Here is a 26,216-nt window from a genome sequence, read left to right on the forward strand (position 1 = left end):
TGTTTAACTCTCTTCTCAAACCCCCGTCCCCCTGCCTCCCACATCCCTTGCCCTTAATGACCCGACCAGCTACTTTATTGAGAAAAGTGAAACCGTCAGATACGATCTTCCTAAAATCTCCTCTGCCCCTCTCTAGTCCCTTCCCTTCTTCAACTCTCCCATCTTTCCCAGAAGTGTCTAAAGAACCGGAGAATTGTTAGAAAGATGTGTGTGGATGGGTGGACAGTTGACTTTCTGGGATGGCTTGGGGACGGGGATGGACCGGATGACTGCTGATTCCTCTTCACCCTTTGATTCCGTCTTTGCAAACCGATAACCTCTCCTGACCGTCCTGCCACCCATCCTGTTGTGTAGCACTCTGAAATGATTAAACTTCCCTTGTGCTCTTCATCCTATTTTCTGCAGCCTGAGGACAAAGCAGACTGTAGCTTATGGCATTAGTCCAAAGTCTTCTAGATGAAAGGAATGAATGGCAACTGAGTATTTAAAAGTTTAACAGAAGTCCTGGTTTTAAGTGGGAGGGGAATTGCCAATTGGGAATATGAGATGACATGCACGCATTCTTTGTATTTTCAGGAGAGTGAGTCATTTCCTGGGTTTTAAAAGGAACCTACTATTTAATTCATGAGCAGATTTTATTTTAATTGAATTTCTGAAAATCATGGGAAATATTCATCAGTGAAAGTTTAAGAAAGCGGATTTAACTTAAGTCTGGTACCTGCCGTAGGAAGAGGAGAAGCCAGAATCAAATGGGACTGTGGAAGGCAGTTGTTTTTTCAGAGACATATAGCGACCGGGACAGGAAACTGTAAGAACGGCCGGTCTTCAGCTGGCCCTTTTTGAGTTGATTGTCCCTGGCCCTGGGCTCTCTTCCTAAGTAGTGGGGTTGAATGTACAGCCAAGCCAGGGTGTCAACAGGCCGAGCACGGGAAGTCTTGAGCAAACCTCTCCAGGCTGGAGATATCTTACCCAGAATTCCTGGGAGGGTGCGGACCGTGACCTACATCACCACATCACCTCTACCCTGTCTCCTCCAGGTCATGCGCATCGTGGACAACGTCCGGCCCGATCGCCAGACCGTCATGTTTTCGGCCACCTTCCCCAGAGCCATGGAGGCTCTGGCTCGCCGCATCCTGAACAAGCCTGTGGAGGTGCAGGTCGGCGGGAGGAGCGTGGTTTGCTCCGACGTGGAGCAGCAGGTGGTAAGTGACCGCTGCGGGGCTGTGCATGGGCAGCTGGTCTCCCCTGGGCGGGTCACTCTGGGAGGCGGTATGGGTCCTGGGGACAGTATCCTCTATCCCCTATTGCGATGGAAATTAGGGGTAGGGGATTTATAAACCATCAGCTGAACAACTTCTGAGCCCAAAAATTATCGGCTGCATTTCTGGTATGGGCACTCAGACCTCTCAGGGGCGGGCCATGGTGTTCGGCTAAGTTCTCCCCCTCTATCAGCACCTGGTGTGCGTACTGGAACCAGGATGGTTCTGGAGGAGTTTCAGTACAGGAAAGTGGATAGTATTCTCTTGAAAATCCAGCCAGCTAGTTTTAAAAAGAGACCTGCTCTCTTTGGCCCAGCCCAAGCTTTGAAAGACCGAGTTTGGGTCCCGGCCAGGTTTTACCTCCTGGGGCACCACAGTTGTTTCTTGGGGTGGCACTGCAGTTGTTTCTTGGGGTTTTCCGGGTCTTCTTATCTTCCCTCTCTGTGGAGGGAGGGGGAGCGAGCTTGGGGGCCTCAGCCAAGTTAGGGAAAAAGGAGTCAGGATTAGGCCAGGCTCAGGACAAGGGAGTTTGGCCTCTCCGCCTCCACCTTGGACTGAGAGGGACCAGAGTCCTCATAAATGCAGCAGATGGAACACCTAGTTCTTAGGCAAAAGATTGGGGTCCGCTGCCAAACCCTCAGAGTCCAGGGCTCGCAGGGTCACCTTCAGGAGCAACATCTTCCCTTTCGGTGAATCAGGAGCAAGAGATAGATGGAGACCAGTTCGGCAGACTTGGTTTGGCCTCAGGCCGGCCCAAGCTGCTCCTTCGATTTGCCTAGGGGCCTCCCATCCCAACGACTGCCCTGACAGCCCCGCTTTTATAACAAGGAACTCGGTCACACGGGGCCGCATTGGAGGGCGGGCTGCCTCCGTCTCTCAAAATGCTGGGCGGCAATGAGAGGTGTAAATCTCGTAACCTACTCCTGTGGATTATGAATTTGGCACACCTAGACCCCCTAACCCAAGTGTGCCTCCACTTCCAGCTGGCTGCCCAGCTGGCTGCCGGCAAGGGAAGCGATCAACTGGAGACCTAGGACCTAGTGCCTGGAGCCAGAGGCACACAGAAAGGTTAGAGGGCATTTCTGTGCCCATCTCCGGACCTGGAGAAATTGTCCCCCTCTTCGCACAGATGGGAGAGAGTACCTTCATGAGATCAGTCAATCAATGGTATTTATCGAACGCGGACTGTGCAGAGCACTGTGCTAAGTGCTTATCATTTTCCTTGTTCTCTGGCTGAAAAAGTAGCCGTTTCCCATCAGTAACATTTATCGGGCACCGGTTGTATGCAGGGCAGTGTCCTGAGCATCTAGGCAAGAACCAGAGAGTTAGAAAACACTGCTCTGAAAGAGCCCAAGGTGTGATGGGGAGATAGATATTGAAATAAATAAGATAGAAGATGTATTAGGGTGTGTAAAGTAAATGCAGTACGGGGGTTTAGACTTTTTGGGGGGTGATGTCTCTGCACAAAGAAATCGTCCAGTATATCTTGTAGGTGGTACACCCAGAGTACCTAGAATATGGGGTTTGTATTTTTGCAGAGCCCCGAGTTAAGGAAAACCTAGGCCGTCATAGTGTCTGGGCACACGTGCTCCTGGGGAAACCCCATTTCTCCCGCTTCCCCAGTACACCAGCTCCAAACAGGCCGGCCTTGCTGGGTGACCGTCCCCCAACACCCAACGGCGTTCCAGCCAGCAGGCCGAGTGAACCCGCACATTTAGAAGGGGCCGAATGCATCGGGAAGTCATCGAGGGCGATCCCTTTGCTGGAAATTTAGATCGAGCAGACAGAGCGGTGTATTTTCAGGAAGCGGTCCTACTGTTCTTGGTGTTCTTGGTGTTTTTAGATTGTGATAGAAGAAGAGAACAAATTCTTGAAGTTGCTTGAACTGCTGGGCCATTACCAGGAGTCGGGATCGGTCATCATCTTTGTAGATAAACAGGAACATGCCGACGGGCTGCTGAAAGACTTGATGAGAGCCTCTTATCCCTGCATGTCTCTGCATGGAGGTAACGCGCGCTTACGTGGAGGCATTTGGTTGGGGCTTAGGTTGCTTCTCGAAATTCTCCGTCACTTGTTGACTGCTCCTCTCCAGAATAAGCAGCATCAGCGCCGCCTGCTCAGTCTCCGGTAAAACTGGCAGAAGCGAGAGGAGTGGGGGGCTATCGGTCTGAGATGGACTGGCTGTCTAGGAAGACTGACAGACCACAGCCTGGACACCGGCTTCATTTTAGAGGAAAATCAGTCGACAAGCTCCGTAGAAGCCAGTTTTTTAAAGCTGAATCCCCAAGCATTGTTTTTCAACCTGTATGGTTTATCCATATTCAGCCAATGCACACTAAAAGCTGGGGATGGCTTTTTTTAAGAAAATAGTATTCGTTTCACACTGTGTGTCAAGCACCATTCTAAGCCCTGGGAGCAGGTACAAGTTGATCCGGTCAGACACAGTCTCTTTCCCACATTGGGATCGCAATGTGGATCCCAACAGTTGAACCCTCAGCGGAAACTGAGGCACGGAGAAGTCAAGGTTACAGAACAGACAGGTGGCAGAGCTGGAATCAGAGTCAAAATCATCCGACTCCCAGGCCCGTGTTCCTTCCTCTAGGCCACGCTGCTCCCCTGAAATGGTATAGTGGGTTGGTGAGCTTGGTGGTTGCCAAGGCTCATGGGTCTTGGGTACCTTCATGGAGCGGCAGCGATGACATGGAAGAGGGGGAGGGGAAGAGAGGAGGCAGTGCCAGGAATTATGGCGGCGCTGCTCAGCGGGCCCAGGGACTCAGATTGGGGGGCGGGGGGGAATCCCCAGCCCAAATGGCTGCAGCCTCATTTTCCACCCGCTCCACTGGTGCCAGATAGGAGGGCAAGCCAGCGATGGCAGTGGCGGGTGGGGGATGTTAAAGGCCTGCAGGGAAAAGCCAAGGAGAGGGAATAATAATAATTGTAATATTTGTTAAGCGCTTACTGTGAGCCAAGCACTCTGCTAAGCGCTGCGGTGGATACAAGCAAATCAGTTTGGACACAGCCCCAGTCCCACATGGGGCTCACAGTCTCAATCTTCATTTTACAGAGGAGGTAAATGTGGCATACAGAAGTAAAGTGACTTTCCCAAGGTCCCAAAGCAGACGTGTGGTGGAGCCAGGATTAGAACCCATTACCTTCTGACTACCAGGCCCCGGGCTCTAACAAAATGTACTGGCAAGGATTCTGCCCGGGTGTGGATTCCAACGCAGTGCCTTTCCACCTCCTACTTTTCTCCCCCGACTATGTTTCTCAAGTCACCTACTTCCCGAAAGTCCCAGATGGGGTATTACTGGTGTTTCTGGAGTTTGCCCTGTTCGTTCTGTTCCAACTCTTAAAATCGTGCCAGTCCAGTCCCCTGTTTTGCTGAGACCTGGCCTGTCGGATGAAAGCCGAGGCGGGGTCTCCATGCCTGCCGGTGGGCTTTACAAGCAGTCCTGGTTTGTTTGCAGGCATCGACCAGTATGACCGGGATAGCATAATCAACGACTTCAAGAGCGGGACGTGCAAACTTCTGGTGGCCACCTCTGTGGCCGCCCGTGGGCTGGATGTGAAACACCTCATCCTAGTGGTCAATTACAGCTGCCCCAATCACTACGAGGACTACGTGCACCGTGCAGGCCGCACCGGGAGAGCGGGCAACAAAGTAAAGAGGATGGATTTTCTTTTTCTCACCCCTTTTCTAATTTCCAGCTAACATCGAGATTCTGGGATAGTGGTTGGGTGGGCTGGTCCTGATTTCCAGGAAGCTTAGAGCAAATCAGTCAGTCAGTGGTACTTACTGAGCACTTACTATGTGCAGAGCACTGTACTAAGTGCTTGGAGGAGTCCAGGATGACAGAATTAGCAGACACGGTCCCTGCCCACAACGAGCTCACGGTCTAGAGCAGATAGGAGAACGCCTCCACTTGTGTGTCCTCAGAAAGGCCACAGAACTCCCCAAGGCCAAAGAGTGTGTCTTTCACATCTGGGGCCCCAACCCCAGAGAATCCATAATGGTATGATGCCAACCTTAGGGAATTTGGAAATTCATTACATTCTTATTATGTACCAAGTCCTGGTGTTGGGACATGGGAATCGTATAGGACGCAGTCCCCCCTCACATGAGACTCACAGTCTGAAGTGGGGAAAGCAGATAGCTGATCCCCATTTTACAGTTGAGGAAACGGCGGCCCGGAGTGAAGTGGCTTGCCCAAAGCCGTGTAGCAGGCCAGCAGGTGGATCTGGGATTAGAACCTATGCCTCCTGACCCCCACCCAGTCCCGTACTCTTTCCACTCGACCACGTTGCATCGGTTGGCAGCCCTTTTGGCCCTCAGTCAATCAGTTAAGTGCAGATCGTGGCACTGCATCGAAGCCTGAAGTTGAGTCTTGAGTATTTAGCAGAGGACAGGCAGTGGACCGAGGTATCGGGTGACCCAAACGAAGACTTTGCCCAGACGGTGGGGCCCGGCGTGCTTCAGCTCGGGCCACACCTCCAGCAGACTGGGGGCCAGATTGGACTTGATTCCAGAGCCGACTCTGTCCACCACTCTGCATTAGGGACAATCACTACCATGCAAGTTTTGGCAGGAAAGGACCAGGTAGCTCAGAGGAGAATTTCCTGGCGCAAACATCTCCTGTAGTGTTTCTCGTTCCACCCTGCCAGAATGGAGACTGGAATTTCCCCCAGGCTGCAAATTGAATTTTATTTCAGAGTTTGGGGTTTGGCTATTCCCACGACCTGGGGCCATCATTTGCAGCTACAGTGTAGTAGCAGTAATAGTATTATTTAAGGGCTTACTTGTGCAGAGCACTTTTCTAAGCACTAGGAGAGAGTGCTCAGGTGGTCCCCTCCTGTCGGGGGCTCACAGTGTAAGGGTATAAGTGGAGAGAAGGGACTAGGAGGCAGACACATCAGGAGTAGTGAAATATTACAGCACAACACAAATACACAGAATAAAGCCAAAATCATTAGGGTGCTGTGGCTGGAGGAGCAGAATTTCAGGCTCCAGTGCTGTCCGTTAGGTATTTATGTCCCGTTCTCCCTCTTCCCCCAGGGCCATGCTTTCACTTTCATCACCGAGGACCAAGCGCGATACGCTGGGGACATAATAAAAGCTCTGGAATTGTCCGGGACTGCCGTGCCGGCCGACCTGGAGAAACTTTGGAGTGACTTCAAAGACCAGCAGAAAGCCGTGAGTGACCTCTCCTCCCTCCCCTCTGAGCTTGCCCGAGCCACTGGGCACAGCCATTCCGTCCTGTCCCTAGGAACGGGGGATGTCCGTCTGGGCCACCTAAATGGAAAGGGCAGCGGCCATCCTCTCTGGGCCCCCTTGGATCAGCCGGTTCTAGGATCCTTCAGGGATTAGGGAGGGACGGTCAGGTTACTGTATTGGATCCAATCACTTCATAAAAATACTCTGTGAGTTTGTCAAAATAGTCTGTCTAAATTGAAGTTCATGTTTTAAAGAACTCAAGTATGAAAGCGTGTTTGAGCTGTCCCAGTTTTGGGTTATGTGAGCTATTGAAAGCTTGTAGTTGTGGCTGTTTTATGCTTGGCTGCCAGTTCTGGACCAAAACCCACTCAAAGCCATCTTGCCCATGTTCTCCATTTCACCTTGCTCCTGGTTCCCTTTCCCAAATGATTGCATCGTGGTGATTGCACTTTAGAGGAGTTGGAGTTGAGGTTGCTTATTCCTGCTCACCTTCTTTTGCCTCCCCGCCTTTTTTTCGTGGTATTTGTTAAGTGCTTACTATGTGCCAGGCACTATACTAAGCACCGCGGGGTACATACAAGGTAATCAGGTTGGACACAGTCCATGTTCCTCATGGGGCTCACAGTCTTAATCTGTATTTCACAGAGGAAAACTGAGTCCCAGAGAAGTGAAGTGACTTGCCTAAGGTCACGCAGCAGACAAGTGGCCAAGCAGGAATTACACCCCAGGTCCTTCTGACTCCCAGGTCCATGCTCTTTCCACTAGGTCATGTTGCTTCCTATCTCTCTCTGATAAAGTTGATTTAATTTGCATCTGATTGAAGCTGTGTTATCGATGTGCATGTGGTTTATTTTTCCTAGGAGGGTAAGACCATTAAGAAGAGTAGTGGATTTTCTGGAAAAGGGTTCAAATTTGATGAAACAGAACAGGCCCTGGCCAATGAGAGGAAGAAATTGCAAAAAGCGGCACTGGGTCTGCAGGATTCCGACGATGAAGACACCGCTGTCGACGTAAGTATTCTGGCCCCAAGCCTCACTGTCGCCGGAATGGACAGCACAGCGCATAACGACCTGTCCCATCCTTCCGGGTTCTCACTGGGGGAGAGACTTCCCTCCAAACCCCAGCCAAGTCTCTCTCTGCTTTGTGAATGTAATGGTGTTTGTTCAGGACAGGGCATCTTGCTGGGGCACAAGCCCAACATAGCAGCCGTCTTAAGGTTGGAACCCCGGAGTCCAGTGGTTTGGTTCTGAGGGGGTTGTACTCACCTATGGGAAGGCTTGGCCCATGGAGTCTCCTCCTGGCTTCCCTCAGGTGATCGGTTCTTGAACCCAGGTTGGAAACCCAGGGCTCCAGAAATGCTTTTTACCTAGAGGGTAGGGAGCATGGGGGTTTAAAAGACACAAGTAATTCACAGCAGAGGGTGGGTCATGATCTAGTTTTATTTGATAATATTTAAAATTTGGCTGACGATCTGGTTTGCATTAAATATTTGAGCTTTGATTTTTATCATACAATAATAGTAATAATAGTTTTGATATTTGGTAAGCGCTCACTACGTGCCAGGCTTACACATGCTACTGTACTAAGCCCTGGGGTGGATACCAGCAAATTGGGTTGGACACGGTCCCTGTCCCACATGGGGCTCGCAGTCTCAATCCCCATTTTATAGATGAGATAATGGAGGCACAGCGAAGTGAAGCGGCTTGCCCAAGGCCACACAGCAGACAAGTGGCAAAGCAGGGATTAGAACCCATGGTCTTCTAACTCCCTGGCCGCACTCTCCACTACGCCATAGGCTCACTAATGTCGCCGCTGCTGTTCCAGAGCACCTGCGCGGCCAACGCTTTTTTAGAAACCGGTTGAATCTTTAAACGACCAAACCCTTCCCATCCCGACACACCCTGTCATGTTCCAACCCTCTGCTTCAGATTCGCGGGTTCCCGATTCCATGTAAAATAAATTGTGATATTTGTTAAGTGCTTACTATGTACAAAGCCCTGTTCTAAGCGCTGGGGGATACAAGGTGATCAGGTTGTCCCACATGAGACTTACAGTTTTTTAATCCCCATTTGACAGATGAGGTAACTGAGGCACAGAGAAGTTAAGTGACCTGCCCAAGGTCACACAGCTGACTAGTGGCAGAGCCTGGATTAGAACCCGTGACCTCTGATTCCCAATCCTGCGCTCTTTCCACTGAGCCACACTGATGTAACAGAGCCCACACCTTGACTTTGTGGTGAGGGCTGGTAATGGGGCGAGAAGAACGATGGCTCTCGCACACAAGATGAACAAAAACTGGCCCCGGATTGCCAGTTACCCCAGGAAACCCCGGACCCACTGCAGTGGGGAGAAGGGCAGGCCCCCTCGGTCTCCCAAAGAGGTATTTCACTTATTTAAAAATGACCAAACTGTCCCGATAACACATTACAAATTTCAAGTTGAAGGCAGCAGAAATATTGACTACCCATCTCACAAATGCCTTCAGTACATCCTTGTGAGAGACCATTTTGGAAATGAAAATGTTAAGAAAAACTGAACAAAGACAATGTTTTCATAATAGAAGGATTTTTGACTTTTTCCCCCCACATTTAAACCCTAATTTTTAAGATTATTTTAGAGTTAGAAACATTTCCCAGAGAATCTGCTATAACCCGAAGAATCCATCCTCCAATTCCTTACAAGGCTGAATAAGCAATGTGCACTCATCTTTCTGAGTAAGCGAGCAATCCTGCAGATCTGATTCCAGTGGGCTGGTTTGTGAGTTGCCTTCGTGTGCCTCCCATTTCAGATTGACGAGCAGATCGAGAGCATGTTCAACTCCAAGAAGAGGGTGAAGGACATGGCAGCTCCTGGAACATCGAGCGTTCCCGTCCCCACTGCTGGGAACGCGGAGAAGCTGGAAATCGCAAAGAGACTGGCCCTCCGAATCAATGCCCAGAAGAATTTGGGAGCTGAGGCTCAGGTATTACGTATTTATTCCATGGCTCAACCTAGACATCATATTCAGCAGTTAAGTTGAGTTTGTGTTCTCTCTCTCTCTCTCTCTCTCTCTCTCTCTCTCAAAGCGGGGAGCTAACATGAACCTCACGTAACAGCACCCAGCTACAGAACCTCTTGCCAAGCCTGAAGAGTTTCCCCCTTCAGGTCTTTTAATTGAGGCTTTCATTAATCTGCTCTAAGTACCCTCGCTGCAGTTGGGTTCACTGGTGTAACGGATCCCCCCGACAGATGTCGCCAGGGCCGCAGAGAACCCACATACTGTCTCTAAAATAGCGTATTTCCCCTGGGTGGTTCTGTTTGTTGTCATGTGGTGTTATTAATTAGTAATAATGGTGATGGTAATGAACTTTAATAATACTATCAAAGGAATGTTTGTTTTGAAATGTTGAGAAGGTTCCAAAAAAGTGCAGGAGAGTCATTTACCAGTAAGGTGCTGGGCTTGAGGTGTGGAAGTGGGTTTTTACCTGGGCTTTGAGTCTAATCAGAAGACAGCAATTTCAGTCCAGCCACCTAAGGCACATGCAGGTTTGGGAAAGGTCCATGCCTCGTGACCGACGGGAGAAGTAGATCAGCAAACGGTTGGGGACGTCGAAACCGTCCAACAAAGGCATAGTGCTTCTCAGTGAAATTCCAGGCAATTAACTGAGGCAGTCAGTAAACTAGCTGGGAGAAGCCTTGTTGACATGAGACGAGATTTTCTGGAGAGCTTACTGAGCGCAGTTCATACTGTACTAAACACGAGGGAGCCAGAACAGATCCCCGAGACACATTGTTGCCTACCTCCGGGGAGAGAGTATCATTCTGGGCTCCGCCTGGAGTGGCGGGATGCAAGCCGAATTTCCGGCAGGGTCTTCTGGCCTGATCTTTGCCCCCGGTCGTGATTTGAGGATGGTTTTTTTTTTTCTCAAATTGCAGGATGTGATGCAGCAGGCCACAAATGCCATTTTACGAGGGGGCACCATTCTGGCACCCACTGTATCTGCAAAAACCATCGCAGAGCAACTTGCGGAGAAGATCAACGCCAAGCTCAATTACGTGCCTATAGACAAGCAAGAGGAAGAGAAGCAGGAGGGCGGACAGAACGAATCGTTCAAGAGATACGAAGAAGAATTAGAGATCAATGACTTCCCACAGGCAAGTAGCAACTTTCTTTCGTCCCAGTAGAATAGGTACCACGTAACATTTTCTTCTGGGCCTCGTTCAGCGTCCCCGTGAACGTGATTAAGCCCACACTAGGGTTTTTGCTTCTCTCTCCCCGGCCCCATTCCTCATCCCTACAAGATCTAGGCAACAGCCTTGTCGTGCCTGGTACGTCAAGCAGCTTTCTGCCTTAAGTAGCTCAGGGTTTATAAGGCCTTCAGGTGCCTTCCCACTTTCTTCCCCCAAACCTCCCTTTCTGTCTAAAATTGAGTATTTCTGTCACCGGTTAACTCGCTAGCCAGACCAAAGGGATTTGGATGAGAAAATGACGGAGAGTGTTTTAAATATACTTGCGGGGTGCTATGTGTGAATAGGAAACAACTGTGTTACTTAAGAGGCCCATTTGTGTCGTGCGGTTCTCCCGAGCTGCTTTGGCGTAGGATGTGATGAAAGGTTGCATCATGTGGCCGCTCTTTTCCCTTTGCTTAAATTAATGGGCCTCTCCTAATTCTCTTCCGCAGACTGCTAGGTGGAAAGTTACGTCTAAGGAGGCTCTGCAGAGAATCAGTGAATATTCTGAAGCTGCTATTACAATCAGAGGGACGTATTTTCCTCCCGGCAAAGAGCCCAAGGAAGGAGAACGAAAAATTTACCTGGCAATTGAAAGTAAGTACTGCAGGGAATACTCCCTGGCAGGGACACTCCCCAAGTAGTATGAGGTCAGAGCTGGGGAGCGAGGAATCGGGAATTAGGGGCTGTCTGACCTGCTTTGCCCTTTGTGATGTTGCCCCAGACAAATAATGGCTTCCTCCTGCTTCACGGCTCCCTTCCTGCCTTTAGGAGATAGTGCTCGTTTGGGATCCCAGTTGAGATTTTCATACCAAAGCAGTGGCAGTCGGAGGTTTTATCGAGCCCTTACTCTCAGCAGAGAACTGTACTAAACTCTCAGGAGAGTTCAAGAGGCTGGGTAGACCCAAACTCTGCCCTCCAGGAGGTTAGAGATGTGGGGGAGTCAACCAGGCCTAAGGCGATGACATCCAGCTGGGGACCAGTTTCTGGTCAAGTTTGGTCTCAAAGATAATTGTTGGAACACATCAGGAAGCTGCCATTCTGTCCAGCAGTATAAGGATCGGGATTGCTGGTTCTGTCAGCTGTCCGTCTCCCCCGATTTGTCTGTCTCCCCCGATTAGACTGTAAGCCCGTCAAAGGGCAGGGACTGTATCTGTTACCGATTTGTACATTCCAAGCGCTTAGTACAGTGCTCTGCACATAGTAAGCTCTCAATAAATACTATTGAATGAATTAATTAATGAATTAACACTTCTGCCAATCCTGTCACAGTTATAAAACAGAAAGAATCGTGTCCCCCTCCCACTCCGGAAAACCCGTCAGGTGGGTCAGACACATTTTTAAAACATAAAGATTTTCAAATCAGTCAACCTTCTTTATTGAGCACTTACTGTGGGCAAAGCACCATACTAAGCGCTTGGGAAAGTACAATGGAACAGAAGGCGATCCCAAATGGGTAGCGGGAACTTGGGCTGGGGCCTCCGGGCGGTGAAGTAGCAGGGCATCCAGCCCTCGAAACAGACGCAGGGACCAAGGCACAACAAGGAAATGGTAGAAGCACAACACAGAGCAGGGCAAGTAAACAGACAAGGAGCCTGTGGGGAGGAAAAAGAAGCCCATTCAGACCCTTTCCTGGCTGGAAAGCACTTAGTACAGTGCTTTGCACACAGTAAGCGCTCAAGAAATATGATTGAATGAATGAACGGGCCCTTCCTAGACTAGGGCAGGGCAGCCGCAACTTAATTGATGGGACCATGTGTTTCTGGCGCCGAGAAAGATTGTGGGGGGCCATTGAAAGTGTGTGGCCAGAAGGGGCAAGACTTGTTTACTGGTCAGGGTTGGGATTTAAATGGGAACAGGAGACCAAGTTTGGTGAATATTAAATCTGCTCCAGTCTTCATCCCTTTCCCAGGGGAGTTGGCACCGTTTAGAGGGCCTATTTTCTGTGATTATCGTTAGCCCCTTAAGAGCACCGCTCAAAGGCACGTTGTCCCTCTCTCATGATTTGAGAGAGTCAGAAGGAGAACCCCAGGCAAGGGAGGTTCCAACAGCCTGCTACTTAGCAATTTAAAATGGCAGAGGGCCCTGATGGGGTGTGGATTTGACTAATGTCAGGATTTGGACTCTGGTAGTCAGTTCACAATGGTTTTTCTCAGATGTGACCTGAGAGAGGCAGGCAGAGAGAGGGAATGTGGTCTAAGGTGTCGTGTGTTTTCCCTGGGTTTCTCTTTGCTTTTCCATTTTTAATCTGAGTTTAGAAGGTGTCCCCTCAGCAGGGTTTTCTTTGAAGACCAAATGTCTTCAAGGTGCAAAGGACCGAATGCTAACAGAACTTGAACATACTTCGGGCTCGATGGCTGGCTGATGTCCTTGAGAACATGTAGATTGATCTAAAAGAGAAGCAGTGTGGCCTACTTGGGGTCAGAGGTCCTAGGTTCTACTCCCTGGCTCAGCCACTTGCCTTCTGCGACCTTGAGCAAGTCACTTAAGCTCTCTGTGCCTCAGCCTCCTCATCTGTAAAATAGGGGTCAAATACCTGTTCTCCCTTCCCAGGTGAGATGGGGACTGTGTCCAGTTCTGATTGTTCTGTGTGTCTCCCCTGGCTTAGAACAGTATTTGGCCTGTAGTAAGCGCTTAAATATAATTATTATTATTTTTACGGTGAGCTAGGCAGATAGGCAGTTCTTTCCGGTTACGATTTGGTAACGAATGCAGACATTTTAGGTGACAATTGTTTAAAAGTATAATAATCTAAAAATGATGATCAAACTGACCTAATTGCATATATGATGGGGGTTTATGTTTAGAGCTTTCTAGGAGGAAGAGAATTTGGCACACAGGATGCAGAAGCAAATAATTTCAGTCCTTTTCTGGCATGCAATCGTGCTCTCATCTGGTGTCACCTTAATAGTTCTCTGTTGCTTCTTGGTGTGAAAATGACAGGAGGAAGCTTGTGAAATGGAGCTAGCAGAAGCTTTCAAGTAGCACTTTCTCTCTTTTAAATCAGTCACGGAAGATGTTTCCAGTCTAAAAATACAGGATGGGAATTTTCTCTAAATGCTTTTTTATTGCCCATGAAATGGAAGCGAGGTGCTGTGCTAGAGCCGTATATAATACAACAGCTGTGCCGGCCTCGCTGCTCTGTTCACCCGCTTCCTAGGTCTAGCCTCGAGGCCGCCGTTGCTGGGCTGGCTGGTTCTGCCTTGGCTCAGAGCTCCAGAAACTTGAGAGGCAATCACCGTGGTGTGTGATGCCTGTGGAAGCTTGCCTAGCCTAGCCTGGCTCAGCTCCCTGGTCCCCTGGCCTCTTTGGACATGGAGCGTTCCATGTATCCGTAACCCCTGGAGCTCTCCTTCCAAACCGGGAGAAGGGCCTGGGATGGCGGTGTTGGCTTCCGCAGCTGTGCAGTCGATCCTTCAAGGGGAGGGTATAGGAGTTGTGCCTGAGCCGCAGCGCCTAGTGGGGGACACTGGGGGGTCTTTTGCGGCAACGGAGGAACAGGGTTACGTGCTGAGTGTCCAAAATGGGGGAAGCCTGTCTGGTCCAGGAAAATGGGACTTGACATTGGAGATGCAGCAGGCTCTATTGGCGTCTGGGTTACCCAAACCGGGCCCTCCTCCTTTAGCATCAGAGGGCAGAAATGGCCATTCTGGGAGGTTTTTGATAGTTTCCTCAGTTAAGTGCGTCCATTTATGGTTGAGTGGATTTTCAAGCCTCAAAGTCAGCCGTAACAAAATGGTAGCTGGGGCCCCACGCGTTCTCCTGTTGCCCGTCCGTCAGTCCACCCGCCCCCCCCCCGTCCAGCGACCCCAGCGGCAAGCAGCACCAATTAAGTGAGTAGAGCCGATTTCATCGGCTGGGCCCTGGCAGACCCTCGCCCTCTGGCAGAGTGGTCCTTTCTGTTGAAAGACCCAGAGACCAAGAACCAGAAACCCCCGGCACGTAAGAACTCGAGAGAGACACACCGGGCTGACATTTGACCCTGCACTCGGGCCAGCATTTGACCTCCCGCGGTTCACCTGCACACCATCTGGAGTGGAGCAATGTTGGTCTCTTCTTGCCCCATCCACACCATCCACTGCCGAAGCTCAGTGTGTCCCATACCCTTGGCGTGACCATTTAAATTGGACTCTTCCCACCTAAAAATCTTCATCTTTGCCACTGCGCATGTCTGGTTGCTATGGCGAGGCCGTGGGTCAAACTCCACTTCTATCCCGCCAGGGTGTTAAGTCCATTTCTAACTGGTGCCAGCAAGTCTGTTTCAGTATTGTCTCAAGGATCCTTGCTCTTTATACACAATCCTCTCTGATTCTCCTAGTCATGGTCCCCACCAGGGGCATCTCAGCATTGACCCTTTCCTTCACCCAACAAATACGATCATTAACCCTCATTTCTCACCCCCGCCCCACTGAGCCATTTTAGCCCTGATTTAGACCTGATTTTTGGATCAAGCTCAGACACTCATCTCCTCAACGTCGAGAGCATTTACTGAGCACGTACTCTGAACGGAACACCATATTACCTGCTTGGAAATATACACGAAGGGTTAGATGTGGCCCGTGCCCTTGAGTGATGAGAAATTGCCAGATATTCAGTAGGTAAAAGATGAAGATCATTCTTTTCAAGGATGGTGTGGGGCTGTGGGTGATATTTGGGCATTTGTTATTCACCCTACCCTCAGCCCCACAGCACTTACATGTACATATCTATAAATTACATGTCATAAATTATTTATATTGATGTCTGTATCAACTTGTAGACTGTAAGCTCCTTTTGGGCAGCAAGCATGTCTACCAACATTGTAACTCTCCCAAGCCCTCAGTACAGTGTTCTGCATACACTAAGCACTCAGTAAGTATCATTAACTGATTGATGGGGGGGGGTTGAGTTTTTCTGCAACAAAGTGTTTCATTTAAAACATGTCTTTCCCTTAATGAAGAATCTATCCCAGTCACCTTAGAGGCTCACGGTCATTCTCTCTTCCCCTCCGTCAGTCATTTTCTGGCCCTTTTTGGACTGAAATCCTGAGTTCCGCTATTGTATCTTCACCCATCGTGGGTGTTTTTCGTCCTCCTTTTATTTCTGTTGTGTCAGTCGTCCGCTCAACTGTATATATTTTCGTTACCCTATTTATTTTGTTAATGAATTGTACATCGCCTTGATTCTGTTTAGTTGCCATTGTTTTTACGAGATGTTCTTCCCCTTGACTCTGTTTATTGCCATTGTTCTCGTCTGTCCGTCTCCCCCTATTAGACTGTAAGCCCGTCAAACGGCAGGGACTGTCTCTGTCTGTTGCCGACTTGTTCATCCCAAGCGCTTAGTACAGTGCTCTGCACATAGTAAGCACTCAATAAATACTATTGAATGAATGAATGAATGAAACCAACAAGCACCTGAGTTCAGCTCTCTCCTGTTCCATGTAGAGATTTTCTCAACATCAGGGTAGGGAGCCTACCCTTTTCCCATTTGCCTGTGATCAGAACAGACTTTAAGGCCTTCGACCCCTGGATCTATTGCTAGTGGCTGGAAAGAGCAGATTCAAATCGGCTTTTACGGGGAGCTGGCTGCGGGTGCTTACGGTTACCGCCATCTTTGATGCCCCTCTTGGACCTCACTCCACCCACTGGTGTGGTCTCTCTCAATCCACCCGGAGTGGCCGTGGCTGTTGTTAAATTCTGCAGAAGTAAGGGACAGGAAAAAGGCCTGTTTTTGAAGAGCCCATCTTCTGAGAGAGTCTGAGCGTGCTGACCATGCTAACGTTACTCATGAGAAGGGCCCTGCTCTGTGGCTGCCACTCGAACAGCCAACCTTGAAAGATTATCCTGGCCTACTCCACAGTTCCTGAAAGTGACCTTCACTGTTCGCTCCCTGGCCAGTAACATATGTAAACATCCTGTGGGATGCTAATAATACGTGGTTTCTCCCCTCGCAGGTGCCAATGAACTGGCTGTGCAGAAAGCCAAGGCAGAAATAACCAGGCTTATAAAAGAAGAACTGATCCGGCTGGTAAGTAAAAGCATGTGGGGCTTTTTGTTTTCTGCTGAGTTTAAAAAAGCCCACTCCCGCCCTGAGCCCTTGAGCCTGCTGGCACTCGTGTAAGGAACCACACCTCTTGTGGCAGGACCTTGACACCTGTTCTGAGGATCTGTTCTCAGATCCTTCAACCCAAAGGTGCATCGCACTATTAAAAGTGTGCAGAGCCTGGGCCTGGGAGGACCTGGTTTCTCATCCCGGCTCCACTTGTTTGCCGTCTGGCTTGGGGCAAGTCATTTCACTTCCTCTGTGCCTCAGTTACCGCAGCTGTAAAATGAGGGTGAAGACTGTGAGCCCCAAGTGGGACATGGACTTGTGTCCGACCTGATTAGCCAGTATCTACCCCACTGCTGAGAACAGTGCCTGACACTTAACAGATACTGTAAAACAAACAAACAGAGTAAGTGCTTAACAAATACCACTTAAAAACAAACAGAAAAGCAAAACATCCTTAGGAAGTTAGACTGGAAAGGAGATAAGTGCTTAGTACACTGCCTGGTACATTATCTTTTCTTATGCTGTGGAGTCCTCTCGGACCCAGTGCCCCTTACGCGATAGGTGCTTAGATCCCATTAAAAAAATAGAGATCAAACAGTTGTGAGGAAGGAAGTTCAGTGGGACCGTGGGGAAGTCACTTATTTTGTCTGGGCTTCAGTTTCCTCATCTTTAAAATGACGATTGATTACTGTTCACCTTCTCCCTTAGACTGTAAGCTCCTTGTGGGACAGGGACTGTATCCAATCTGATGAACTTTGATCTGCCCCAGCACTAACAAATACTGCCAGTTTTTATTTATTAGGAAGAGAAGGGTGAGTTGGCCCCTGCCACAGATTCAGTTACACTACGGTGAAATGCACAGAAAAAGCCCTGCTCCTAACTATGTCTCAGCATCTTGGTGGGTCTAGAAATTACAGAGCCAAAAATGGCCGGGCAGCGAGGAGCAGAGTGAATACAGGAAAATGACAAGCTGTTGAAAGATTTAACCTTTTTCTGCCTCCAGTCAGGGAGACAGCTTCCCTGACAGTGCCTAAAGAGTCCTAGAAATGTGTTTTCTGAAAAAGGCTCAAGAAATCATCATTCATTCCTTTACTAGATTTGGGCTTCCAATTTAGTCAACTGTAAAATGGAGGAAAAGTGAAAAGTTTTATGGCTAAAATGTTTATAACTGAGTGTTTGGGGAAGAACTGTAATTTACCCTTCTTTTTTTATTGCAGCAAAATTCATACCAACCAACGAACAAAGGAAGATATAAAGTTTTGTAAACACCTGGAAAACCCTGATTGCCAGTTGCCGATATGTGAAACCTTGTGGCTTCTATTGTCTTTGCAGTTTACACTGTTGTAAATTAAGATTTTTTTTTATTTTGTCGCTGTTTGTTTTTTTTTTTTATACAGGAAACAGTATTTGCTAAAGAGATCTTCATTCAGTCCCTTAGACTTATCAGTTTTAAAGCCAATCATTTTGCAGACTGATTTCATCTACAGTAAAATTTATATTCTTTCCACTATAAAAATGTTGAATAAACAGATTTTAATTCTTCTGGCAGATTCCAATTTAAGTTACAACTCTGAGCTTTCCATTCAAGTCAATAAAGTGCACTTGCATCTTTGGTTTATCAACAAGGACATTTTGATTATCTCCTAGCAAAAAAAGATACAATTCCCTTGTCTGGTTTCCCCGATTTTAAGGGTAAATCTCATGGAAATACATGGAACATCCATGAGGACTGGAGATGAGAATTTTATCCTAGAACAAGTAGGATTTGGATTCCAAATCCTTCTTTTAACCTTTTATCAGAGCAAATGGGTAATAACTGAACAACTTGGTGTTTTTATAAAATGAAAATTTTTTGTAGCATCAAAATATATAGGTTTTTGTTTTTCTCCTGCCCTTCCCCTTTGCTTTTCTTTACATTTCAAGGGATTTCAGGATGCCATTCGAAGTACTTAGCTTTCCCCAAGTGTAAATCTGTAGTAATCATTTTGTGGTTCGTTTGTTTGCTTTTTCTTTTTAATTTTTCTGATTTCCCCAGAGAAGCTCTCTCTCAGCTTGGGCTGTGGGGAGCAAACCCTACTTGTTTCTTTGGGACAGTCCTGGCACTTTTTGACACCACCACTAATATTTGCTTCGCCAGGCATGGGAACCTCTGGTGCCTCCTCAGTTAGCTTGTGGCAGTTTTACCTTTGAAGATTTATCTGGACTGCCCATTGTCTAGAAACAGGAGAGTTAACAGGAGTATGCCACTTCTACGGAACGTTTTACTTTACTCACGTAAAATCCTCTGTGAGGGCTTTATTGCCCGACCTCCTTGCCTTCAGAACCATTTTAAAGATTTAAAAAAAATGCACTGCACAACTCTGAATTTTTAACTGGTAAGCATTCCTAGCTTAGCGTTGAAGGGGTTTTTTTTTTGTTTGTTGGTTTGTTTTTTTTTGTGGGGGTGGGGTTGGGGGTTAATTTGAAAAGTGAAAAAGAATCCTGGAAATAAATTGGTTTTCCATCACACGTATGCTTTCCTGGGTGGAGCCAAGAAGCAGCACGTGCAAAATGCAAGGACTTTTGTGACTAACCCAACTGAAAATGAGGCCATTTCAAACTTTGATGTCTTAAGACTTCCTCTCCCAGTTATTTATTTGCTTATCTTCTTCCACTTGTGAGAGTTTGTGTTCTCCTTTGACAGAGCTGTATATTGCCACACAGGGCTTGGGGAGAATTGAGACTTTCAGCCAGGATGGGTTACTTTTGGAGGGTTCAGACATTTCTATCATGTTGTGGCATTTTCTGCCTTTCAACTTTGGGTTGCGAATTATCAAGAAAAGTCATTTTAAAGAATGGCCACTCTAAGGAAAACAGACTGTTAATTTGTCATTTCCAGCTTCACAGGGACAGTTCGGTTTTTAGAAATTGGATGTACAGCCTTTAACTTGTTTTTTTAACACAATATCAATATTTGTTCAAATGTTTTCTAAATTCCTCCCAAATAAAAATTTTAAAAACCTTAGAAGTGTAGTTTTTCAAAACCATTTTTTATTCAAATGTTTTCCATGCTGCTTTGCCTTTATAGTAGCACAGAAAGGGTGTTGGTTGACCGTCCAACTCCTGGTCAAGCCACTCATGTTTCTGGCCCGGGAGCTCTTGGGTGAGGAAGAGATGGTGGGGGGAAGAGGCCTGGAGAGAGTGCGGCCCTCCCACCCCATCTCTCCCAGCTGGGCCACTCCCTGACTCTCCAAAACTCCCCTGAACTGGCTCTTGAGTGACCCCTGAATCCGGGATCAGGCTGGAAGGTGAGTGGATGTACAAACAACACACCTACCCAAACGCCCTTGTGCACAGAACCTGTCTCCCTTGTACCGCACCCCCAAGGCCTGAGGGTTTATGGACGTTCTGCTGAGGTGGGGTGAGGAGAGCATGTGTGAGGGAGTGTGGTGTGTGTACGCTTGAGCATGGGCTTTTGCACACGTTGTATATGGTCCAGTCACACGATGGAAAGGAATTCACTTCCCTTTTGATTATTTTGCTCGACCCAGATATGGTTCCGGCTTACAGAGTTCATGGCTTTAAGGCTCAATTTTTAGTAAAGTTCTGACATTTAATTAACCCTGGTGTGAAGGGTTTTTTTTTTTTTAAATAGCACTGTTTCTCTTCAGATCATAAAAATATTTCACGGGGAAGCTGTGTGGCTCACTGGATAGAGTCTGGGCTTGGGAGTCAGAGATCATGAGTTCTAATTCTGGCTCCACCGTTTGTCAGCTGTGTGACTTTGGGCAAGTCACTTCACTTCTCTGTGCCTCAGTTACCTCATCTGTAAAATGGGGATTCAGACTGAGCCCCACGTGGGACAACCTGATCACCTTGTATTCCCCCAGCACTTAGTGCTTCGCACATAGTAAGCGCTTAACAAATACCATCATCATTATTATTACTATCTAGTAGAATACAAACTAAAAATCAAATTTTGTTTTGTCCAAAAATTCAGGTACTAAACTTTTTCCTGAAGAAAAAGCAGGACAGTGTCAACTTTCAAAATTGAGCCATTATCTGTGAAATTCTTGCACGATTTTTGCCAATGTAGCTCAGATTAGCACACCTGAGCCTTCCAAGTTTTCTCACCTTGATAGTGAGCCTCAGTGATGTGTGAAAATACCTGGCATTTCAGAGGTAAAATAGCCCCACCCGTTTGGGGGGATCCTTGGAACAGAAGAGAACTATTGAACATCCACTACAGTATTTAGACATATGCTCAGGATCGCACCTGGAGAGTTTTCTGTACTCTGCCAGGTTCGGTTCTGGCCAGGGAGAGTCAAGCAGAGGCCCACCCACTGCATTCCTAGCTTGGCCAGTGGCTAGTGAGTGGAAGGCCACCTGTCACAAGTCAAAACTCACCCGTGCTGGGCAGCAGCGGCACGGGAGAGAGTCGAGAGCGGAGACTCAAGTTTACTGCACGGAAGGAGGCAACGGTAAGCCACTTCCATATTTTTACCGAGAAAACTCAATGGGTACACTACCAGAACGATTGCAGATGGAGGCGTGGGGATTTCTGGGAGAGATGCATCCGTGGAGTTGCTGTGGGTCAGAAAAGACTCGACGGCATAAGACAAGAAGCTATAGGAAGTGGGTATGTGTGTGTGGTAGGGAGGGCTAGCGCAAACTTGCCTAGCAAATGAAAATTCAAGCCTGAACACAAATGCAGATAGTTTTTAGGCGAAGTGGGAGGGAACCCTACCATGTGAGAGTTAACATCCTTTACAGTGCTACAATAATGTGGGGAGAAAAGGAAGGAATGAAAGGTTAGTTGCTAGGAGAAAGAAAACGTGAGGATGTCATCATACCTGTATGTCAATCACTTCAAAGTACCTTTAAGGCTACAGTGTCTTTGTAGCTTTGAAAGGCTGCCTGGCGTCAGAGATCCCCATCCTGAGTATTTAAGTTGCTCCATGGGCACAAAAGAAAGATCTGTTTCTCAAAAATGATGCCAACTGGTCGTTTGGATAGACAACCTGGCCTTGGTTAGCACGGAGTCTCGTGCCCATAGGGTTGGATGAGCCTTGGTCTAGTCACGGAGACTTTGGAGCAGAGAGACTACTTGAGGGAATTGGTTTTAGTGCTAGTGGTTTGTGCAGCCGTTGCTAGCCCATCCACATCCCCCCTCTGACCTGAAACTCCTTCAATCTTCAGAGCCGACAGACCGCCACACTCCTCACTCCAAATCTCTCTTTGAATCGCATCTCCAAGAGGCCTTTCTTGACTAATCCCTCATTTCTACTCCCTCTCCCTTCAGCATTATCTCTGCATTTGGGTCTGTACCCTTTAAGCCCTCAAAATTCTCCCAACCCTCAGCTCCACAGCATCACGTATATAGCCATATATCCGTAATTTACTTTAATATCCATCTACCCCTCTAGCCCGTAAGTTCCATGTAGACGGGGAACCTGCAGAGAAGCAGCACGGTCTAGTGGATAGAGCCCGGGCCTGGGAGTCAGAAAGACCTGGGTTCCAATCCTGGCTCCGCCACCTAACTGCTCTGTGACCTTGGGCAAGTCACGTAATTTCTCTGTTCTGGTTACCTCATCTGTAAAATGGTGATGAAGACTTGAGCCCTGTGTTGGACAGGGACTGGGTCCAATCTGATTAGTTGGTATCTATCCCAGTGCTTAGAACAGTGCTTGGCATTATAAGTGCTTAACAAATACCATTATTATTATCACAGTGCCGGGCACATAGTGAGCTCTCAATAAATGCTTTTGATTGATTGATTCGTCAACACTCTCTTGGCCCTGCCAGTTCCTCTCCTGCTGAGCCAGCAGGCAAGGTGGGAGCAGGACCGGTTCAGGAGGGGAAGCTGGTAGTACCTGGTTAGTCAGAAATATGTCTGCCCCTAGTAGTAGGGAAAGTACTGAAAAGAGCCCCCCAAAATATGACTCCCTTCTCTTGGATGAATGCGAAGGCTGTTAAAGGGGCAGGATTTCACCATCCGCCTTTGAAACACTTGTCCAGGGCACACTCAGACCCTGACTAGGACAAAGTCCTGCAATAAATGCCTCGTGGACCCTCACCAGAACTGGATGGTTAAAGGAAAGTGTTACTTAAATGAAATTGATATCAACTTTTTTAAAATTAAAAAAAAACACACCAGCACAAGACTTATTCACCCCTTAAAGGCAGCTGGGCTGAATGCAGACCCCATATTGGCAGATGTTTAATACTACAGAACAGTGTGTGGGTCCAATTTAATATTTGCCCTTGGTGTGTGAATTCTCCTAGGCCAGAAAGGCCCCAACACACCCAGTTCATTCAAAGTAAACTCTTCCCAAGACTGTGAGCTCTTTGTAGACAGGGAACGTGCCTACCAACTCTGTTATGTTGTGCTCTCCCAAGTGCTTCAGCATAGTGCTCTGCGTAAAGCAAGCGCTCGATAATTATCACTGATTAATGGGTCAGAGAAAAAATTGTTGTCTCCAAACTTCAGTACTTCAGGATTTGAAAGGAAAATATTTGCCAAACACCCGTTGAAGATTACATCAGGAAGCCTGGCTATTCCTAGGGTTTAATGCTTCACGTTGACAAGTTGAGATACAGAGAAATAGTGTTGCCCAGTGGAAAGAGCACGGGCCTGGGAGTGGGGAGATCGGAGTACTAATTCCAGCTCCATCACTGGCCTGCTGTATGACCTTGGATAAGTCATCTGACCTTTCTGGGCCTTCACTTCCTCATCTGTAAAATGGGAATAAGATACCTGCTCTTACTGCTTCTTTGATACATATGCTGTGTGGGTCAGGGATTGGGGCCTCATCTAATTATCTTTCCCCTATTTGGCACAGAGCAAGCCCTTAACAGATACTAACAATAACAAACAGATGAAGAAGTAGCCTTTGTGCTCTCTTTCCTTCTACAACTAACACTGAGCCAGAATATTAAGTGATTAACCTGCTGAGCAGGTAAGTATGGAGATGGAAAATGCAAATATTCTGAAGTGCTATTCCTGCTCTGCACAGAAGATGAAAGAGAAGCCTCTGGCTTTGAAAAGGTGTTATGAATATATACTGATATCCTTCAGAACCCTGAAGTATGCTTAGTACAGTGCTCTGCGCATAGTAAGTGCTCAAATGGATTGATTATTTAGAAACAATTGCCACGTCAACAAATCATTCTCCCCATTTTCTCCCTTTCCCCCCATGTTACTTCCTGCTGCCAAAAAAGGTTCTTGTCAGAGTTTATATTCCTTTTGCAACCTTACTAGTGCACTGGTTAATTTAGAACTTGAACATTTTCTAAAGGATTCAGTTTCCTTCATCCATCTCTACTGAATCATTTGCAGAAGTGAAAATTAGACTATTTGCTTTTTATTTAATACCTTAATGCTCTTTCCTGGTTCCCAGGGGTATTAGGAGACAAGGGATTGAGAAATCGGTATTCCAAAACTTACCAGAAACCACATTAAACACAGTCCCGAGATTCTTATTTGTCCTACTGGTCACTGGATTTTGCTAATTATGCTTTTTCATGGTGATATAAAACATTCAGATGTGGTAGTAGAAATAAAGGTATTTATTGACTGCCTCTTGGATGCAATCCACCACCAAACTAAGCTCTTGGGAAGGACAACAGAAGCACAAAACACATTCCCCAACCGCAAGGAACTTACGCACAAATGGGGAAGTAGACTTCGAGATAGTCACAAGCAGTTAAGTGAAAAAAAAAATAGAATGCTTAATCAAATATGCAAACAAACACAAGTACCGAGGATGGGCATAAATAAAATACATCAGTGCAAGAGGGAAACATGAGGGTTGATAAAATTTGGTGTGCTGATAATTACTTGGGGAGGGCTTGCTGGAAGGGGGGGATATTTCAGGAGGGCTTTGAAGGTGGGGAACTTTTGAGTGCCCGGTCCTAGGGCTAAGGTAATCAAGGGCCTGGTGACAGGTAGAAGGTAGAACCTACATCAGAAAACTAGCTGGATGTTAAGAAGGTGTCTAGCCCAAGGAAACCAGCGGGGACTAGTGGAAAGAGCACGGGCCAGGGAGTCAGAGGACTTGAGTTCTAATCTCAGCTCTGCCTATTGCCTGCTGTGTGACCTTGGGCAAATCATTTAACTTCTATGGGTCTCAGTTTCCCCAATTCAATACTTAGACTGCCAGCTCCATGTGGAACAGGGACTGTGTCCGACCGGCTTGCCTTGAATCTACCCCAGTGCTACAGAGTAAGCGCTTAACAAATACCATTTTTTAAAAAATGAGGTAGACATAAATCCTCCTCACAAGGAGCTTACATTCTATAGGGGGCATATTGTATCTACCCCAATACTTCACTCATAGCAAGCACTTAAAAATACCATTAAAAAAAGCTCAAAACAAAAGACTTCTATCTCTAATTTCCTGAGGGCCAGCGGCCCTAGCATTCCACCATTTTTGCTCCACTCCACAAAGTAAATCAATTCCACGGGGTGGTGGATCTCCATTTCAGTAGAGAAGGCGGGGCAGACAGTTAACATCCTTGTTAACCTTTCTCAGGATCAAAGGAAGAGTTGCCACTGTTTCTCTGACTCATGTAACAACTTGGGACTCAGCCACCCTGATCTTGCACTCCTAAAATATTCGACCCATCCTCAACACTATTTTGATCGAATGCTCTATTTTGATTTCCCTGTTTGTAGGCATTTTTTTATGTCTGTCTCCCCCAATAGACTGTAAACTTCCTTCTAGGCAGGGATTGTCTTGTTCATTGTCTTGTTATGCTTCTGTTTCATCTTCCCAAGCACTTAGTGGGTGCGCAATAAGTACCATTACTACTTCTATGATTATAAATCGATCAGTGGTATTTACTGAGGACTTAATGTGTGCAGAGTATTGTAATGAGCACTTGGGAGAGTACAATATAACTTCTCTGTGCCTCAGTTACCTTGTCTGTAAAATGGGGATTAAGATTGTGAGCCCCATGTGGAACAAGGTCTGTGTCCAACCTGATTGCCTTGAATCTACCCCAGCGGTTAGAAGAGTGGCATATAGTAAGCGCTTAACAAATACCATTTTTTTAAAAAAGGAGGTAGACCTGAATACTGCTCACAAGGAGCTTATATTTTATAGGGAGAGACAGGCACTAAAATAAATTGCAGACAGGGGAAATGGCAGAGCATAAGAATAAGTACATAAGTGCAGTGACTACTCTCTTTAATCACAGAATCTTGGGAGAACAGAATGAGCATGTCTGCAAGAAGCATGTGTGTTTTTTGAAGATAATTTTCCATATGAAAAAATCTACTTTGGACATGAGACTACAAAGGTAAACCTAATATGTCCTGAGTACTAGCAGACGTTTAGTGTAAACAAGAGCAATGTCTTTGGAATATTCTCTCCCAGCTCACCCCAGGAGCCATGCTAAAAGAGAAGAATGTTTCAGGGTTTCTTACCCTTCACCCTACTACTGCCCAGGTGGTCTTGGGCAACTCCAGGGTCATCCAGAGAGGTTGTTGGTAGTGAATTGAATAGGGCAGGGGGAGATGATAC

General features: G+C 47.3%; 1 protein-coding gene across 1 annotated transcript in view; it reads left to right on the top strand.

Annotated features, from left to right (window-relative positions):
• Positions 1-19,714, top strand: part of DDX46 (DEAD-box helicase 46) — a 39,864-nt gene extending 20,150 nt beyond the window's left edge. The window contains exons 14-23 of the mRNA XM_029050151.2: positions 1,038-1,202; positions 3,103-3,265; positions 4,727-4,920; positions 6,313-6,450; positions 7,332-7,481; positions 9,260-9,436; positions 10,387-10,605; positions 11,133-11,277; positions 16,613-16,686; positions 17,928-19,714. Coding sequence (XP_028905984.1) covers positions 1,038-1,202; positions 3,103-3,265; positions 4,727-4,920; positions 6,313-6,450; positions 7,332-7,481; positions 9,260-9,436; positions 10,387-10,605; positions 11,133-11,277; positions 16,613-16,686; positions 17,928-17,975 — 1,473 coding nt within the window. The 3' untranslated portion in view covers positions 17,976-19,714. The remainder of the gene's footprint in view (positions 1-1,037; positions 1,203-3,102; positions 3,266-4,726; positions 4,921-6,312; positions 6,451-7,331; positions 7,482-9,259; positions 9,437-10,386; positions 10,606-11,132; positions 11,278-16,612; positions 16,687-17,927) is intronic.
• The last annotated feature ends 6,502 nt before the right edge of the window (positions 19,715-26,216 follow it).

Source organism: Ornithorhynchus anatinus, chromosome X1, assembly GCF_004115215.2.
Source record: "Ornithorhynchus anatinus isolate Pmale09 chromosome X1, mOrnAna1.pri.v4, whole genome shotgun sequence".
NCBI lineage: Eukaryota > Metazoa > Chordata > Mammalia > Monotremata > Ornithorhynchidae > Ornithorhynchus > Ornithorhynchus anatinus.